Here is a 21,184-nt window from a genome sequence, read left to right as displayed (position 1 = left end):
ACTCAGCTGCACGCAGCTTAACCAGCTAGCGATCGTGATTCCTTCAAAACGAACGAACGAGGACAAGCGAAGAGCAGGCCATTGCAAATAATTAACATGGACCATTCCGGATCAACGCATACATTGGTATTGTATATACAACATGTATACTATGCGTGAAATATTCAAGTGGTGTGTCGTTTACATTTGTAATGTAACTGAAAAAAGATGTGTACTTCCATGATAGCATTGATACACAGCAGACGACATGATGAACATGTGCACACCCTAGCTTCCGCTTGCAAGAAGGGGACTACATACTAGTACATAGTATATTATACGGCATTCAATTTTGACTGATGTCCCCTCTGAATCTGGAAAGGATAACGGTCATAACCATGAACTCGGCAAATGAAGGGATTGTCGTTGGTACACCCACCTGTGTATTAGAGGAATGCAATGTGTAAATGTAATGTAGAAGAGTGTGATGTATTTTTTTGTATGCAGTTAGCTTTAATATATATTGAGGAATATGTACATAAAATCTTGAAGTACACGAAGTCTTTACACACATATATAAACTATAGACATTTATAATGAAGAGTTTGGTCACATTTTCTACTTTTATTTATATTTTCACAGCTTGAGCTATTTTCCAAAGAAATGTCAGCTGTGATAGCAGACCTTCAATGTTTATCTTGTTGTCCAAGGTGTATTCTGAGATTATGTGGAGAACGAAACAATGAAGTGTTCAGAAAATCAAGTTTACAGGTACAGATATCAGAAAGATGAAGTTTAAATTCTGTTTTGATTTAAACTACAGGAATTTGTAACTGAGCTGGACTCAGAAATGATTTCAGTCAGTCATCCTCAGCCCATGGCTCCTAGAAATACCCAACTAATACCGCCATGGTCTATGTTACATATTTCTTAGAATTTGTGAAGGAAACAGAATGTGCTGAGTTGTATTTCCTACCATGCCTTTCTTTATGGTGACGACTCGACTTCATTATGCATCCTGATTCCTCATCTTGTATTTTCACATATATACTTGCACTCAGATCATGTTCAAACCAGATCACAGTGGTCTCACCATTAATTAAAGTAGGGTTCTTTAGGTCTGCAATAGTTAATGCTTGCTTTCTTAAAGTGACAAAAAGTGTGTGTGTGTGTGTGTGTGTGTGTGTGTGTGTGTGTGTGTGTGTGTGTGTGTGTGTGTGTCATGCATATATTATATGAATGTCACCAACAACTACATCTTATAGTCACTCAAGTTGAGCTCAAGTGATTAGTGTTTTGTTTTTTTGCTTCCTGTGTCCTAACCATGCACACATGTCATATATGTACTTCATTAGTTTGTTGAATCTAAATGCTAATTAATGTATATTTCATTGAATTAGGATATAGAAAAGATGATTGAATCAATGCTATCAGTAGACAACAAGGTTGAAGCAAACAAACCCAAAGTTGATAAAAATGAAGAAATGAATAATACACACAGCAGCAATTCACCACTTCCTATTTGTCCCAGTTGTCTTGGGTTATTACACCTTTGTAACGATGAAGATTTTCTCAAAAAGGTGAGTAACTTTGAGAATCAACTTGATTTATTTCTCTCCCATTGTATCTCCATGTTTCTATATACTACCAGAAATTTTACGTCTAGAATGCAGTGTCTTTATCTTGAGCAGTTAATGAAAACTGTTTGTTATACTGTAGTCTAATATATAAAGAATAAAATGACATAATTTTATTCTTAGTGTGAGAATACAGTATCACAGCAGTTAATATGGTGTTGTTTTGCCAGTGACTTCTAGTCATTTAAACAAGTGACAGTGAAGGGTAATATATAAGTAACCTTTTATTTGGGAACAAAAATGATGAAAAATACTTACAAGTTGCAGACCATGTCCCTTTAACATCAAATCAATAAATTTGTCATATTATCTTTTAGGAACATTATTTAGTCATATTTTTGGACTTTGGAGTTATACTTCATAAGATCACTGTCAACAGAACTATTCTGTATAAATTCTCATACTTTTGCTCTCTTTGTTTTCAAAGATCATTGCAGCAGTTAGAGAGGCAGACTATGAGTTCAAGAAATATGCCCTTGCTGTGACTGCACCATTACAATTCCATGTGAGAGAGGTAATCTGCAAAGTTTGATAAACATTTAGATAATCTTAAGCCAACCATCTGTTTTATATTGAATGTTTTATTCTCATTTCTTACTTTCACTGAAGTACCCGTCAGTATTTTACTAGTCTAGAGGCAAAAATTGAAAGTTAGACTCAACACCTTACAGACCCAGTAGATAAAATTGTCTTTAGTATTTTGTCAAAGAGTCATCAAAGGTAGACCAGACCTGCAACAACAACAACAACAACAACAACAACAACAACAACAACTGCACAATGAGCCATTGCTCTGTATTCCGGTTACTGAAGTAGTGGTTAGGCATATTTTGATTACAAGTAGTTGGTATAAAATATAATTTGTAGGAACAACATTGGGAATGTTTGTTCACTTTATAGTGTCTGTCTTTATGCTACAATACTCTACTAATCTGGCCCTCACTTCCTGCCAACAAATGGCTTGTGAACAGCACTCCTAGTGGCCAAACCATGAAATCTTTTGTCTTTCCTATACCTGAAATATAGACTTTTTTTTTAAAAAGTTGATTTTATAATATTTCTGTTTTACTGTAGTTACAACTTTTATTCACAGCACTCTATTTTACTACACCTACAAGAAAGGCACAGGTAAGTCAATAACATACACATGAAAATTATATAAAAAAGTATAGACTAAAAGGATTTCTTACATTGTATGCCGCTATGTCAAAAGTTTCACTTTACTTCATAGTTTGTCATGTATGGAGTACCTTTTGAGGGGTGGTAATTGTTGGCTGGGTAAAAAGTACACGGTGAAACCTGGCTGAGTACCTCCTGTGGGAGGGGGGGGGGGATAATGGGCTCAGTAATAGATATACGTGTAGCCTGCCTGATTACTGGCACTGGCCTTGGAAAAATGTAAAAATTGACAACCTTGGAAGTACATTTTTGAAAAATCTCAGAACGATCTAAAAAATAGCAACTTGGAAACTCGGAATGTTGGCTAAAATATGTGGTCAAAGATTGTACATGCATTCAAAGAGGGGATCAAACCATAATGCTTAAAAAATCAAAAGTCATAAGTCTGCACAAGTAAACAAAAGGTAGGAGTCAAAACCGTGGTACGTATGTATATAACCTTAAATCTTTACTATGTTCACAAATATGTCATGTCTGTCAAAGCAGGTTACTCACATATATTGTGACTACACTACACTAATCAGAAATGTTTTTTATCCGTTAGGGAGATTTACCGTGATGTAACATCTGATGATATCATTGCTGCTAAGGATGTCTTCAAGTGGATATTTAGTAGTATATTAGCATTAGCATTGAATGTGTCCTTTGTTCCTTTGGTAAGGCTGGCTTGTTATAAATTCTATTTCTCAAAATTCATCAGTGTCAGAATCATGCACATTTTTAGGTTTCATGGATGAAAACAGTTCAGTGCAGTTTATGTCTATTTCTTGTATAACTACATGTATTACGAGTACACAATGAATAACGTGTACTAATATTATCATTACCAGGTATTCAGATTTCAATAAGTGAATGGATGTTCTATCAAACTCACAATCACCATGACATTGTAGTCTAGAGAAATACAGATTACTGGTAAGACAGACAGACAGACAGACAGACAGACAGACAGACATGAGATAAAAGGAGAAACACAGACAGACAGAAATGCAGACAATCAATGGGGACGGAAAGCTTTTATCAAGATTTTATTTTTAAATGTTGAGCTGTCAAAGAACTCTTAGAACAAGATATCTATAGATGTATATGTAATAATTATCACTGACTGGCAACTTTTTGTTGTTATCATTGAACTGACTATCATTTTTTGTTGTTATCATTGAACTGATGGCAACTTTATGTTATCAGTGAACTGACGGTAACTTTTTGTTATCAGTGAACTGACTGTATCATTTGTTGTCTATTTCAGGACCCATTTGAAATTAATTTGGTCTGTACACATCCAGAAACTGATAATGAATGTGAACAAATGTAAGTGAAATTATGCTGGTTGAGTCATAGACCCTACATGGTAGGGGTACATTATTGAACTTTAAAAAACAAAAACATGTGTAATAGTTAGATAAGATAGCATGTGCCTCAGCAAAGTTATTAAAATCTCTGCAAACTTTACTGTGTGAAAGCTTGTTTCTGGTAGTTTTAACATATTACATGAAAGACATTTTAGGGTTTACCATCTTGTTTTTGAGGTCATCATCATTGTTTTGTTTTCCCACAGAGTTAGCACATTATGTGGCAGCCATTTTGACCTCCTTTGTAAATATTTACTTGACGATCCCTGATGTAATCTTGATTTCAACTTAGTTTTTCATAACAAAGTATATGTGAAACTTTAATATTCTTGTATTCTAGGCATGTACTAATTGGATTAAAATCTGATGTCGTGAATTTAGCAAGATTTCTTATTTACCTCTGTTTCCTATGTTCATTGTTGTTTGTTCTTTTTGTTTGATGAGTGATCATCTTGTACCTACATCTGACAAAGTACCGTAGCAGTTCATGTTCAAATCCTATACTTACATGTAGCCAATCAGAATCTGTTTTACAATGTAACACTTAAGCATTGAAATGAAACAAAGAGAACCACCAAACAATACCAATAACATCATTGTCTGTGCTCTGCACTTGTGCTCTGTCTCCTTCTGATACAAGTTTTCGATGCAAGATTATATTTATTATAAGTTACATCTTGTGTCTTAAGAAATCTATTTTTTTTTTCATCTACAGAATAAGTGAAATCAAGGCAAGAAGTGGTTCAAGGCCAGGAAAGAGGAGAAAGGTATATTATATGATTTAGAAAGGTTATAACACAGACAAGTTAGTTATAACACAAAAGCAGTTCAAAGTTTATTTAGCATTAAGCTTTCAATCTGTCTTGGTTGACAATCCTCATCAGAATGACAAATTCCATAGTTACAGCTGACCACTAGGTGGCAGTATAATCTGTCTTGATTGACAATCCTCATTAGAATGACAAATTCCATAGTTACAGCTGACCACTAGGTGGCAGTATAATCTGTCTTGGTTGACAATCCTCATTAGAATGACAAATTCCATAGTTACAGCTGACCATTAGGTGGCAGTATAATCTGTCTTGGTTGACAATCCTCGTCAGAATGACAAATTCCATAGTTACAGCTGACCACTAGGTGGCAGTATAATCTGTCTTGGTTGACAATCCTCATCAGAATGACAAATTCCATAGTTACAGCTGACCACTAGGTGGCAGTATAATCTGTCTTGGTTGACAATCCTCGTCAGAATGACAAATTCCATAATTACAGCTGACCACTAGGTGGCAGTATAATCTGTCTTGGTTGACGATCCTCATCAGAATGACAAATTTAGTTACAACTGACTACTAGGTATATTATGGTTTAGTTTATATATCCTATCTTGTAGATACTTTTGAAGGTTTAAGATTTAAAGAAATAAAATCAAAAATAAGAAATAAAAAATGGTCTGTAATTCATATCAATAGATTTGTTGACAGAAGGACTTTGGAATGTGTCAGATTTCTATCACATGTTGTGTCCATAAGATGTGATAATGCCTTCCAAGGTATACTATAATCAGTAAGATAATGATAAAGAGTAATGACTGGCCTGTCTAAATGATCAATTTGTTGTTTTATTGTTGTCATAGATTTCTACACCACACACTATAACAAGACCAGCAGTAATGACTGGCCTGTCTAAATTATCAACATGTGAACTATTTAGAAAGTAAGTACATTGTATTATTACACATACTCCTTTAATATAACTACAAGACAAAAATATTACTATTTTAATCACTGTTACACTAAACTTGCTTGTTTTTGCAAACAATTATCATGAACACTGTCCTACTTCTGAATTCCATCCTGGGATCTTTCACAGTCTTTGTCTACACACGTAGAGATGAGCACTGTACGATATCTAAGACACTTCTTTGCTCCAGATATGTATCATATTTTCCCTCAAGAAACACCCACTGAAAGAAAACTATTAATGAGACATTTACAGATTTAAATAACACCTAAATGATATTCAATTAATTTGATAACATTTCCACATACTTTGCTTTGGCAAAAACACTGACAACTATGGCACTCTTGTCAGACACATATATAACATTTTGCCATATCAGTGCTCTAAAACCCAACACTACAAAATTAATGTTAAATCAAAGCTTTAGTATCACCTGATTTTTCAAATAAATGCTTGAGCATGAGAGTATAACAATTCCAGAGAAAGTGTTGACAATCATGGACTAGTCGATATTAGATTAAAGAAAGGGTCTGTCCATAAATTATGGCAGTGAGTGTAATATCATTCATCAATGCTGTGCAAGTTGTTCATGCTAGTATTTCTTATTGTATTCCAGATTATCTAAATGCCCACCATTAAGTCCACACACAGTGGTAGATTGCCATGTGAAATGTTCACATGGCCCTTTGTATGTAGCAGGTAATGTATAGCAGCCATACTACATATAGAAAATGTGAAAATCTTGGGGTTTTTTCAACATAGGAAAAATGATGGTCAGTTGCACAGTTGAGAGAAAGATAAACCTGATGTTAAGCACACACAAATCTTAGAACTCTCATTAATATAATATTAATCTTCATGAAATCAGTTAATTTGCATGGAGCTATCATAATGATAACTTTAAATGTAAATTAACCTCAAAGATTGCTAATTGAGGCTTTTATATTTGCTGTCAAACAACATCATTAATAATGAAAAATACTATGAAAATGATCTAGTTTCTTTCAATGGAAGGTTTCCAATTTCAAACTTTTATTTGGATTAATTTGGATGTAATTCTGTCCTATGCTTCTCACTTCCTGTTCATTTTATTGGTACAATTTCTATGTATCATTTAGAAGCATTGAGTATGTTCCCTGCTTTTACTATCCGTACACTTGCTGTTCATTGGTACAATTATAGGTATAATTTCTATGTATACTTTGGAAGCATTTATATATGTTCCCTGCTTTTACTATCCGTACACTTGCTGTTCATTTTATTTGGTATGACATTGGTACAATTATAAGTATAATTTCTATGTATACTTTGGAAGCATTTATATATATTCCCTGCTTTTACTATCCGTACACTTGCTGTTCATTTTATTTGGTATGACATTGGTACAATTATAAGTATAATTTCTATGTATACTTTGGAAGCATTGATATATGTTCCCTACTTTTACTCTCCATATAGGAAGATACAATAAGTATAGCCGAGAACTTAGCCAAACGCCATGGATACTGGATGGCGAAAGGAAAGGTATATCATCAGTTGAAGAACTGCTCTGTGACAAGCTGAAAGATAGAGTGATAGCCAAAGGTATATTTACAAAGTGCAGAATTCTTCATCTTCTGATATGCAATACCAGAGATATTATTACATACCATATAAATTATTGCATCATACGGGTACAAATACAAGTATCAACAGCCATGAACCTTTGACCTTTAACCTTGAACCTTTGTACAAGTAAAAGTGACCAACAATCTGATCCTAAGGATACAGTTTGTAATTACACGTATAGGCAAACAGCTTCTATTGTAAACAAGTACCAAAAATGGCTAGAAACATCTCATGAATTATGGCTGTTTTTGTACTTAATTATTGCAGATGGTTTATCATGTTTATTCTCATGCCTTGTTGAAACTTTTAAAGTCACTTCTGACTAATCCCAGAATAAAAATAAGTTTTGATAATGATAACCCAAAGGAAATGAAAACAATTTGAAAGTTAACATGAGAGTGAATGAAAGAATGTGTTTTCAAATGTTCATTGCTAATATTTTGCAGGATACAATTTTTCGTCATCAGGAAGAGAGGATATTGATGTTTGTACATTAGGCAGAGGTATGCTTATGATGCTACTTTCATTTCATATGAGGTTTTGACCAGGCACTTTGTGTTAGCTGTACTGATCTAAGAAGTATGCTTCTTTCATGTCAGATGTATGGTTTGAACCAGGCACTTTGTTTTAGCTGTACTGGTGTACTTAAATTTCATACAGGGAACTTTTCCTGACTCAATTTTTTATTTTAAACTTAATTGACTAACTTCATGATTTGGAAAACACATGGTAAGATTTTGAACCAGGCACTTAGTGTCAGCTCTACTGGTCTAAGCAGTATACTACTTTCATTTCAGACGTATGCTTTGAAAGTGCATACTTTTTGCTAGCTGTTCTAGCACAGCGGTCATCATTGTATCTAAAAACGTTGATGTTTAAATCAGAATTCAGAATGTGAGAGGCAATACTTGTGTTAACAAAGTGTAAAAACTTACATGTCAATGTCAGAGCATGGAAGTAGGTGATACTTCCATGGTGAGAGGTAGTAGATGTGTGTATTCAAAATTCTACATGTCACTATCATGATACATTACTATATATGAAGATACCATGATTGTGTAACACTCACTGTCAATACTGGTAAGAGAAAATAACATCAAGTTTTGTTACTATTCCAGGGAGGCCATTTGTTGCAGAATTCATTGATCCTCATAGAACTATGCTGTCACCTAATGATATGAAACATATGCAACAGGTAAGTGAAAAAGACTGACATTGATGAACTACTATTCATGTCTGTTGCTATGTGTGTTGCTATGGTCCACTTTCTGTGTTATTGTTATTATGAAATTTACTTTATTATCCCTCATGGGGGAAACTTGTCTTGCAACAACTCAGACAAACATACATATACATAGTAAAAAAAGTAAAAAATACATAAACCATCTTAAAGAAAAGTACAAAGACATTGAAAACTGAGTACATATAAAAACATACCTACACTGTTTTCACTTCTTTACATTCTCTGGTTATTCTGATGGTAGATGGTACATAACTGAGTCAAGCACGGACATGTTCTTAAAGATAATGCTTTGTATCTGTGACCCAAGGGAAGCATCTCAAAGTAATGAACTAATGCATTGGAAGGGCTATTGGTAATTTTTGTAACTTTAACGAATGCTTGATTTCCATACACTGATTTTAAATAACATCACTAATCATTTGCTGGTTGCTGATAACAGTGCATAAATTGTAGTTTTAATTTACCTAATGTCTTGAAATCTGTTGTTTGCCAGGATATCAATGGTGGTACCAAATACATTGAAGTGAGGGATCTCCAAATCATTGATAAGTACGTATGAAGTGTTATCACTGTGAACTTACATAAGTAATGAGACACACATCTTGGTTGTACAGAAAATGAATAAGAAACCTTTTACAAGGGTTATAAGAAGTTTGCACAGTGTGGTACATGGGTCATTACTGCAATAGATATGCCATACATCATTGATCTACATGATATAGTACAAATCAGTATGTAGTCGTTGTCTCCCCCCCCCCCCTTCCGTTTAGTAGTCTGTGTTTGAATGATATGGTTTAACACATGTTTTCATAGATGAATTTTCATAAAAGTAGCAATAATTCACATATTTAGGAATACTTACCTTTAATATTTGTGTGATGTCCCTTTCAAATAAAACACAAAGAGGACAGCATGTTCACCATATCACTCCAGAGACAGTGACACTTTCAAAGAATACAAGTCATACACTATGTAGGGAAGTCTTGTACAAAGACACAAATGAAAACTGAATGTCTCAACACAACACAACACAACACAACACAACACAACACAACACAACACAACACAGCACAGCGCAACACAACACAACACAACACAACACAACACAACACAACACAACGTTTCCAAAAGTTGTGACTATCTGTTGTCATATTAGCATATCATCATTAGGTCAGTAAACACCATACGTATCATCATTAGGTCAGTAAACACCATACATATTGTTGAATGTAATTTTTTCACAGAGAAGAAACTGCTAAACTAAAAGAAGGTGAAATGGAGAAAACCAAGTCATATAGTGCTTTGATTCACATAGATAAGACAATACAAAAGGAAGATATTCTTTTCCTCAAAGAAGTAAAGGTAAGAAAGAAATTTTGTCAGTTCTGTTAGATTTGTGAAAAAAAGAAGTAATGTTGGTCTGTGCTTTTAAGTGATGAGTCCACAGATTCCTGTATAAAACACATTCAATGTCATTCACTCACATGTATATATAGTCTAGCTGCTAGACCATCGGCAATTCTGCTAGCTTTACAAGTGACCACAGGTTGTATAGCCTGTTGAGGGCTTGCCTGCAGCTATGCACCAGTGGTGCTTTCATTGCCAGATTTTGTTTACCAATCTTCTGAGCACAGATCCAAGGTCTTGTTACAGTTGCAAGACTATTGAGTTTGAATATTCACACAAGCATACACTGCGTCCTTCAGTATATGACTTAATTCTTATGGATATGAACTGAAATCGACTAGTTTTACCTGTTAGCACTTAATCCCAATACTAAAGAGTCATTCATTACTTTATTTTGTCTCAACAGGATTTGAAATTATATCAGAAAACACCAATCAGAGTACTACACAGAAGACCACTAGCAGTCCGAGAAAGATTCATTCATACCATGTCAGCTGACTTTATTGATAAACATCATTTCAGACTTCAACTCTGTACTCAGGCCGGCACGTATCCTTTGATTGATTCACACAGTTTATATCCTGGTTGTTATAAAGGTTGACAACTACTTACCACATTGTCAATGATCTGTAAAATTAGAACTCCTCAAACTTTCTTTTTTGCTTATTTCTATTAAAATCAGTCCAAGGTATGTGTTACCATAGTTACCAATTGAGAAATGTGAATCAGAAGTGAATATTGTGAATACAGTTCTGTATGTGTTTAATTTGCATTCACAAAGAAAGGAAAGAAATTAACTGAAATTATTGGCTAATAACCATACTCAACATTAAGAAAATACACCGTGTTTTCTTGTGATTTATCATAGTGGTGATAAAATACTCTCTTCAAATTCATACAGAAACCAAACCGTGAATACTAGTACATAGCTGGTAGTGTAAGACACTTAACCTTCTACCCATCAGATACATCAAGGAGTTTGTACATGGTGATTTTGGAAGAACTCAGCCAAGTTTAGGTTCAATTATGAAGTCAGATACAGATATCTTAGAATTGGATGTAGAGGTATGGAGCACATACTGTTACACACAAGGAAATCATATTAAAAACATAATGTCTAAAGATGCAACTATAATGATACACAAAGTTAATAGGAAATATAACACCTGCACAGGTGGAGTTGTTAATATAGTATGGTACTATTCAGATTTCCTGAAATAGAAATGGTGATATATATATAGTAACACTGAGTATAACACACACATGCACATAAACACAGTCTCTCTCTCTCTCTCTCTTTGAGTATCTCACTTTGAGTATCAGATAATGAAATCTGTTCAAACCACCAAAAGTATGCAAATATTGAGAAAGAGAACAAGACTTCCTCCAAGTTTGATGGATTTATGAGTGAACAAAGTTTGTAAAATGTTATTTCATTCCACTTCATAGCAAATACAGAATGAACAATTTAATTAATATTCAGTTATTTTTTCTCTCATCAATACAAAATAATTGTGAATATGATTCAGAATCTGTATTCTTTTTCTTCCAGGCAGTAAATGTTGACTGGCCCAAGAGAATTGATGACTGATGGCTGACAGAAAGATGTCATATTTCAAATCACGCACCAAATTCAACTGAACAACAATGCTTATGTATTTTCATTAAAAGACTAGAACACCACACATTTGGTTTCTATTAAAATCGTCTGTTTTTTAGCCATGAATCAATAAGGATTAAAATCTGATGTAGTCAATATGGCTTGATTTCTTTCTTTACCTACAGTATTTTCTTCGATTATTGTCGTATGTTTTCAATTTTGTTGTTCAGTAAATGAGTGTCTCCTTGCTACATCTGACCCAATACAATAGGAGTTCACATTCAAATCTCATACGTATGCACAACTAGATTATGCAATTGCATCTCCATCCTTGTTCCCACTAGTTACAGATTTTGAAATTGATTCATTCGACAGCTGTCTTTCGGATGTACATTGTCCTGTAAACCTTATTATCAAAGCGAAAATTGCAAGTTCTATCAACGAATCTTCCAGTGACACCTCTCAGGTTATTCCTACTTCTAATTCTGTAAATGGTAATTTTAACTCGCTCAAAACTAAATGGCAGACTGAACTTTCAGGTGTTTTCAAAAACACATTTAATGAGCATGCAGAGGCCATTGAAACCCTCAACAAAAAGATTGTTAGTACTAACAAATGTATGTTGCAGCAGGTTGACATGGACATCTTAACTACAGATCTTTGTAAGATTTTCATAAGTACTGCAAAGTCGGCCGGTATAACCAAAGAAGTTACTCTTAGAAAACCAAAAGGCAACAAGAAACAGTTGAATTCGAACAAACCATGGTTTGACAATATTTGTTTACAACAAAGGTGTGAATATATTAGAACCAAAAATAGGCTAAAGAAAATTAATACTTTCGAAGCCAAAATGGAGATTAGAAACAGAAATAAAGCATATAAAAAGCTAATTAAGCAAAAATACAGATGCTACCACAACAGTTTGCATAAGAAATTAAGGAATTTAAAGAAGGAAAACTCCAAAGAATTCTGGGATATTATTAATAAGGCAGGTAACCCCGAAACTAAGCTAGGAAAAGTGTCCATGGAAGTCTTTTTTGGTCATTTCAAGAACCTCAGCCAAAACTGTAATAGTTCTGAGCAAGATGATGCGATATTTAACCCAAGCACTGTAAGCCACTCTGCCAATGAGTTTATTAATTTTCCCTTCACTGTGGATGAAGTCCAAAAACTTGTAGCTAAGCTTAAGAACAGGAAAACCTGCGGAATTGATAATATCACTAATGAATTTATTAAAAATAGCCCAGACAGAATTTTAGAGATAATAGTAGCCCTCTTTAACCTTGTGCTTGATACGGGTATAGTCCCTAGTGATTGGTGTATTGGTATGATAAAACCCCTGTATAAAAATAAGGGATCCCCTGATGACCCAGACAATTATAGAGGAATTACTTTACTTAGCTGTCTTGGGAAGCTATTCACGTCCACACTTAAATGCCAGGTTAAGCTGGTTCATTGAGAGCACTGGTACCCTTGGTGAAGAACAGGCAGGATTTAGGGAAGGTTATAGTACGATGGACCACACCTTTGTTCTACATAGTATTATTGATTTGTATCTATCTCGTAGGAAGAGAGTATACTGTGCCTTTATTGATTACAAAAAAGCCTTCGACCTAGTTGACAGAGCATCACTTTGGAAAAAACTTATTAGCCATGGCATTAATGGTAAAGTTATGAATATTATCTATAATATGTATGCAAATGCCAAATCTTGTGTCACAAATTGTGGTAATATTTCTGAATTGTTTATGTGTAATATTGGTGTAAGACAGGGTGAAAACCTCTCCCCCCTTTTATTTGCGATTTACCTGAATGATTTTGAATATTCAATTAGTAGAAGCTATAGAGGGTTAGGCCATTTAGCAAATGATTTCAGCACATTTCTAAGTGATGATGATGTTGAAGTGTTTTTACGTTTATATGCTCTCCTGTATGCTGATGATACTATTGTTCTTGCAGAAACAGAGGAGGAGTTGCAAAATGCACTCAATGCAGTTCACACTTATTGTCAAAATTGGCACCTAACTGTTAATACTAGTAAAACCAAAGTGGTAATTTTCTCTAAAGGCAAAGTAAAGAAACATAAAATTTTTACTTTTGGTCATGACAAAATTGAAGTTTGCAGTGAGTATGTATATTTGGGTATGACTTTTAATTTCAATGGTAAATTCACAAAGGCTATTAACAAACAAGTAACTCAAGCTAGACGTGCAATGTTTAGCATGAAGGCTAAAGCTCAAAAACTCAACCTTCCAATAGACATTCAGTGTGATCTTTTTGATGTGTTTGTTGCTCCTATTCTTCTGTATGGGAGTGAAATATGGGGTTGTCAAAACTTTGAACAAATCAATATGTTTCACAAGAAATTTATGAAAAACCTTCTAAAGGTAAATAGGAGAACTGCAAACTGTATGGTGTATGGAGAACTTGGCAGATCGAACTTAGATTGTATTGTAGAGAAAAGAATGATCAATTTCTGGATACACCTCATTAATACCAAGGAATGTAAGCTTTCAAGCACCATGTTTAGGTTGCTTAAGTCTATGCACGATCAGGACATTTTTAAATCTGCTTGGATTGTGAAAATCAAAAGTATTATCGACAGATGTGGTTTCTCAAATATTTGGCATGATTATAAGGATGTGAATACAAATTGGCTAAAACATAGCCTTGCATTGCGGATAAAAGATATCAACCTACAGAACTGGCAAAGTGAGGTACATTCTAACAAATTATGCAACAATTACCGGATTTTTAAAAATGATCTAATATTTGAAAAATATATCTGCAATTTAAACCCGATGAACAGAATCAATTTAACTAAATTTCGCTGTGGAAACCATAAACTTCCCATTTCAGATCGTCGTTTTCAAATTGAGAACCACAATAACTTGTGCACTATCTGCAACCTAAACGAATTAGGCGATGAATACCATTACATCCTTGTTTGCCCTGCTTTTAAAGAATTTAGACATAAATTTATCAAGAGTTATTATTACACGAAGCCAAATACACTAAAATTTGAAGAGTTACTTAACTGTAAATATTACACCGAAACACTTGCTAAATTTGCTAAAATCATTATGACAAAATTTGAGTAATCTTTATATATATACATGTAGTCTCTTTCATCTGCCAGGTAACTGACTTTTGCCTTTGTTATGCATGTTTTTTGGTTTTATTTTCTCAATTTTTCTTTTTGTGTAAGCATTCTTTTCCCACTTGTGTATAATGTATATGTTTTCTGTCTGTCACTTCTGTATATATCAGTTGTTTTTTGAAAGTACTTTTTGATTTGTATTTTTTGATGTGTATATTTTAACTATCTCTCATACTCCCATTGAAAGGGGTCGCAGAGTAAATAAATTATTATAAATAAATTATTATTATAAATAAATTATTATTATTATAATTATTATAAATTATTAATTATAACTAATCAAAAACCACCTTACAGGTAACACTCCAGGATTGAAGTTAAAAACAAATAAATCCACTGAAATAAAAAAATTGTTATGTGTGCCAAAACACTGCTCAAATGGGACAATCTGAGGTACAGTACCCATAGATTTTTGACATATGACATATTCTCATTGGTAGAGTGGGTTTCTCAATGCATTTGATTTGAACTCCTATGTATTCAGTCAAATGTAGGAAGGAGGTGCTCACTCTCAGAACAACAAGATGGAAAAACAAAGGACAATAAATGAAGGAGAGGTAAATAAAGAAATGAAGCTGTATTCACCACATCAGATCAATGCTTAATGTGTGTATATCTGTATTCACCACATCAGATCAATGCTCATTGTGTGTATATCTGTATTCACCTCATCAGATCAATTATTGTGTGTATATTTCTTGTATGTGTACATGATACATTAGGTTTTGTTACTTTGTCATAACTATCAAGGCAAACTACAAAGTGTTTATGTGAAATATTTAGTTCATCTTTGATCTTTACTGTTTGTATTTTAATATTTATCATATTAATAAAATTTGGAAAATAATAAACATATCAATACTTGATCATAATGTCTGAAAAACAAGTAATTGAGATATTTCCAACAAAATGGTGCTTGAGATAAAGATGACAGATAGATGTATTTGTCCATCATCATCAGTTGTTGATAGAAACTCTCACACAGTATGAATTCTACAACTGTATAAATTACACAATGTAGATATAAGATAACAGGAGTGTGCATAGTAGTAAAACAAACATTTTCTGACAATTTTACACTGTACTCAAGTAGAACTTGCAAAAAAGTAATAATGTTACATACAAAAATACTTCCTGACTTCTGAGTATTCATGTTTACCTGTTGATTGAGCCGTGTAATGATTGATAGAGATGATATTAAGCAAACAGACACTCACTTTTATTAAAATCTAATGTAGTGATGAATACAGCCCAATTTCTTTCTTTACCTCTATGTAGTTCATTTATTGTCTTTTGTTTTCGATTTAGTTGATCTGTGAGTAAGCACCTCCTTCCTAATGACTACTACTGTACTGCACTGTACTGATCAGATTTTAATTAGATTGATATGTTGTGTTCAAAGTCTTGTATTATCATGATTATAGAGGGTATGGAATCTGCAGGGTACACTCATTGTCGCAGTTTTCGGACAGATATCGATCGTCAACACGCTCTCCGGAATTGTCATATTGTCAAGCTCAAGCATTCCAATGAAAAATGAAGTGATGCTAATTTAGCTTTGATTTAAATATTAATTTTGTAGCGTTGGTTTTGAGAGCACTGATACTTGGCGATCACAAAATTACGTATGTTTCTCCCCTAATACATCTATGGTTAGCCCCGCCCCGTCTACCCTATGAGAAACTGGTCGAGATCATGTGTAAAATGATGGATACGCCAAGAAAATTTAGGCAACCCCTCACATGTTGCATGTGTTGTTTCACACCTACCTATGTCATTGTATGTGGTGTGTGTGTGCTTTGGCTACAATGTTTCAAATCACGCGACATGTGTTCTAAACGCAACGGTTAACAGTGCACGCGTACGTACGTTCGAGGTTCACTTGATCGAAGTTTGCGAAATGAAGTTCGTCGTGCCTGCAGCCTGTGCAGTGGTCATGGTCTGGTGAGCTGGATCCTCGAGAGGTATTACTAGCAATACTTTGAAATTTATTTGCAAACTAAGTTGACTGAAGATTGTATAAACCATTGATATGTACGCTAACTTCTCTTCTTACTCAGTAGTCTAACACAATACGATTTGGTTTACCATAAAACGGTGTAATATTTTCATAGATTGCTATTACATTTCGCTCCGTGTAATTTATCAACAATCTGCCAGGGAAAAGGGGAAATGCCGAGAATATCTCCAATAAGTAACTCTGGTGTCATGTTTTTCGTGTTCCAGGTACCTTGTAATGTACATGTACCGTCTGATGTCTGTTATACTACTAACTGTGAATATAGTTGTCAGGTGAGACTTTGCGATTATGGCAACAGCAAATACTGACGTTTCGTCAGCTACTGATGTTGAAAGTGAGGATAGGATCCAAACCGAGTCATCACCACACGGTAAGAAGACCATTCCGTAATACGCTTTTATTAATATTGTACTCGTAATGGTTTGGGTTGGACGTTGGGCTGATGACCGATTTATATAGTAGAGGGCATTGTCGAAAACCTAGAATTTTTAATGACAACCATGCCATTTGACATAGCAAATTTTGTTAGCGATGCTTTTTGTAAGAGAGAGGAATTTATGTACAATGTTTAAATACGTACGCTTACTTATTCATAAGTTAAAGATTTGTATTACTTTAATTGTGTGGCGATAGGTAAGTCCACACATGACACTTTAATAAATAAACATAACAAATAACAAATAACATAACAAAGTAGAGGGCAATTAAAGTGTGGCTATCATGAATTCATTGCGGCTGTTTTGAACTTAAGCTGAACTTGGTGCAACTGGAAAGTTGTAAAATTTTGTTAGATACAATAATTTTCTCGGAAAATCGTACACTGTGAACAGTATTGCATCACCTGTGGGTATAATATAATTTTTGCGGGGTCCTTTTTGCGGCGGTATAAACAATAAATAAATTCGAATAGATTTCCCGGTCCGCACCCAAAGTCAGCGCCCTCAACGGCATTCATGATTTCAACCTGTTTATGTACTTTTTATGGACAATATCGACAACTGATTAACATGTACAATGTCAAATTATTGGTATTTTAACAAGGTTCAGTGAATATATTGTGGACTGAAAGCTAGGCTTTGAGGCTGTCACCATGTGAAAACTCCACTAATTGTAACAGGAGTATCACATTTTGATCAGACAAGTAGACTATTGTAAAATTATCACACTTTTCATGTTTGCACCTGTGTTAAATCTTTGGATTCCTTCATAATTTTTTATGTTTTGATTTATACCTACTAGTTGTCAACAGAACTATTGATGTAAACCCGCCTATTGCTGCCAGTAAACCAGCTCCATCATGCATTGTTGTTGGTATACAGCAGCAACAACAACAACAACAACAACAACAGCGAGGAGGAGGAGGAGGAGGAGGAGGAGGAGGAGAACAACCACAACTACTACTGCCATCCAGTGGAACCAGTGGATTAGATGGTATCAAATGGTCACCTAAAAAAACAGCTGTACACAGATGTATAGAATGTAACAAGTGTTTTAGCACTCCATCTGGATTGAAGAAACATGTGGTCATCCACAGTGAGCTACGTCCATTCCCATGTAGACTGTGTGATAAGAGTTTTAAACGTTCTGATCATCTGTAAGTACATTTTTGTATACATGTATCTGTGCCTCATCCATAATAGAAAACTAGAAGTAGCCTGAGGGTGTATATAGAACAACAATTTCCTCCTCAGTTTGCAAGCTCTACATCATTTATAGATTCCTGCAAATTTATACACACATTTCTTCTACATGTTTTTATATTCTTGAGATAAGTCAACTATTATTTCCTGAATTTGGCCCGTATCTGATACTATCCTAGTGCCTGAGGACATGGTGGTTGTCATTTTAGAGAATAGCACTACAAAAGAGGTTTACGTGAAAGATGCATAATTACGTGCTAGTAGTATTGATTGGATGACATAATTTATACTAGCACTGTGGTCCAAATACAACATGTATCTTGGTACTTACTAGTATATGGAAGGAAAATTCTTCTTTTTTTCAAAAAAATACTTAAAAATTGTGGTTTGTGTTTTCGAAATTACAGGTCAAGCCATATGATTTCAATCCATAGACAACTAAAATGCACATACTGTTGCTCAGTTAGAGGTTGCAGCAAGGTTTTCCCAGATGAAAAGAGTTGTAGAAGTCATGTCAGACAACATAAAATGTTGAAATATCAAGCCCAGGAGCAGCAAAGTTATCAAAATGATGATAAAGTTTCCAATAGTACAAATACAGAAGAAAAGAAGTTTAAGCAAATTATGGAAGAGAAGCCATCTTTGGTTTCTCAGTCTGAAAATTCTACTCCTGTGGTCACTAAATATGTCTCTATTCTTGGAACCAACACACCAGGCATATATACAGCACTGAAGTCGGTAGTACCTACCACATCTATTTCATCTGTATCATCCAGTACTGTCACTGCATCTACCATTTCATCATGCCAACAGTTTAGTGACCGTCCATGCAGCAGTAGTAGTATTCAGTTCACAGACAGTAGTACCATGGGCAAGACAATCATGACAATAAGACCATCTACTTCTGCTACCAAATCTGAAGAACATGTCATTCAGATGTCATCCTCTGATAGGCTGCTGAACGCACTAACAGTTCTGGCAGATGAAGTCCAGAAATCCAGAATGATATCAGGGAGTGGTGGTGACCATCCGTTTTTGATCACAACTAGTGGATTGGCAGACAGTAAACCAGGTGGCAAAGCAATCACAACTAGTGGATTGGCAGACAGTAAACCAGGCGGCAAAGCAATCACAAGTGATAATAGTAGTATGACATCTGAAGCCAAGATCATAGCAAGTCCAGTGAAAGGAATGATGAATCCCACTACAATGACTTCACTTAATAATTCTTTGACTTTTGACAAAGATATAGATCCCACCATATCTGGTGTATCTTCTTTGGCAACAAATACATCACCCAAGATGGACATGCAAGCACAACTGTCTCCAGCATCAGAAAATACTCATTGTGCAGCAATGAAACTCCTCTTGCCACATGATAGTAAGGGAAATGACAATGAATCAGTTTACACTAATGTTCCTCAGGCTGTCAAGGTACCACAGGTTGTAATGGTACAAGGAGATAGTGCTAAGTCTTCCTCGACTACCAAAATGGCTTGCACATCACCCATTGTGACCAGTGTAGCTTGCAGTGACTTGCTTGACTCTAAAAGCAGCCAGGAAACATTCACCTTGCCATCCAATGGCAATCGTGCCCAGTTGTCCAGTGTGCATTCTGTAGAGAAGGAGCAACAAAAAAGTATTACACCTGAAAAGAGAGATGCCAAACAGACTCTTGCAGCTTTCTTAACAAAAGTTATATGCAAGTCTGTTGAAAATTGCACAGAAAAGAATGCATTACAGTCTCAACTGAGCTTGAAAGGCAGTGGGAAACAGGAAGCACTTGGATCGACCACTCTTGGATCTTGTGATAAGGACAGAAGAGAAGGAGGTGTAGTTGCTGATTTGATCAGGTATAATTAAAAACAAAAATATTTGTTTGATAATCATAGTTATCTGTTACGTTATATTGCTTGCAAATTGGTGACATTTCTGGAATTTAAAGATACTATTTTGCATAATATGTATGTTGATGTAACAGACTGCATGTTGTACTTAACTCTGATACTAATTAAATAGGTTTTTGAGAAAATTTTTGCAATGTCATCACCTGTGTTATGCTATGAGATTTAGTCTTAGACTATTACTAATCAACCGTTTTGTTTTTGCACAATTTCCATGTGGAATCCTTCACCAAGTATAGTTCAGAGATAAGGTAAAATTGGAGGCCAGTTTTATGTATATATGAATACTTATGTGAGATCAATTTTGGTTGAATCAGCATCAATTTGCGTATGGGAATGTCCTGCAAGTATCATGATATGGAATGTTGTGAAAATAACATAATTTTTTTTCTTGTATATTTGTAGTCAAAATGAGTTGATGTGTCATGTTTGTAAAAAGATGTTTCTGTCAATACGTGCCCGTTGTGGACATGCAAGAGTGCATCAGTCAATGGGATGTAAATCCAAACTTGGGACAAAGATTGAAAGTCGTGTTATGTCAACAAGTGAAAAGAAGCCTTTACTGGTGACTAAAACAGGTATGTATGGTAGATTATTGAATATATTCTAGCATTTGAAATGTTTCTTTTTCATCTAAACTTCACTGAAACTGAAATAGTTTGCACTGAGATATATCACTGACTCTTTAAATGGCAACTCAATAATACTGTGAGAG

At 34.6% G+C, this 21,184-nt stretch overlaps 1 protein-coding gene across 1 annotated transcript; it reads left to right on the top strand.

Moving 5' to 3' along the window:
- Positions 1-28: 28 nt before the first annotated feature.
- LOC144446722 (tRNA pseudouridine synthase Pus10-like) lies at positions 29-11,871 on the top strand. Its single transcript, XM_078136546.1, has 18 exons — positions 29-126; positions 622-750; positions 1,380-1,559; positions 2,044-2,130; positions 2,710-2,744; positions 3,340-3,451; positions 4,045-4,106; positions 4,863-4,914; positions 5,781-5,860; positions 6,504-6,586; positions 7,346-7,471; positions 7,942-7,998; positions 8,614-8,690; positions 9,232-9,287; positions 9,983-10,100; positions 10,552-10,694; positions 11,111-11,210; positions 11,698-11,871. Exons 1-18 carry the CDS (start codon positions 97-99, stop codon positions 11,734-11,736), a joined length of 1,566 nt encoding a protein of 521 aa, XP_077992672.1. The 5' UTR covers positions 29-96; the 3' UTR covers positions 11,737-11,871.
- The last annotated feature ends 9,313 nt before the right edge of the window (positions 11,872-21,184 follow it).

This window comes from Glandiceps talaboti, chromosome 2 (assembly GCF_964340395.1).
Source record: "Glandiceps talaboti chromosome 2, keGlaTala1.1, whole genome shotgun sequence".
Lineage (NCBI taxonomy): Eukaryota > Metazoa > Hemichordata > Enteropneusta > Spengelidae > Glandiceps > Glandiceps talaboti.
Note: the sequence above shows the minus strand (reverse complement) of the source record. Positions and strands in the feature narration are given on the sequence as shown.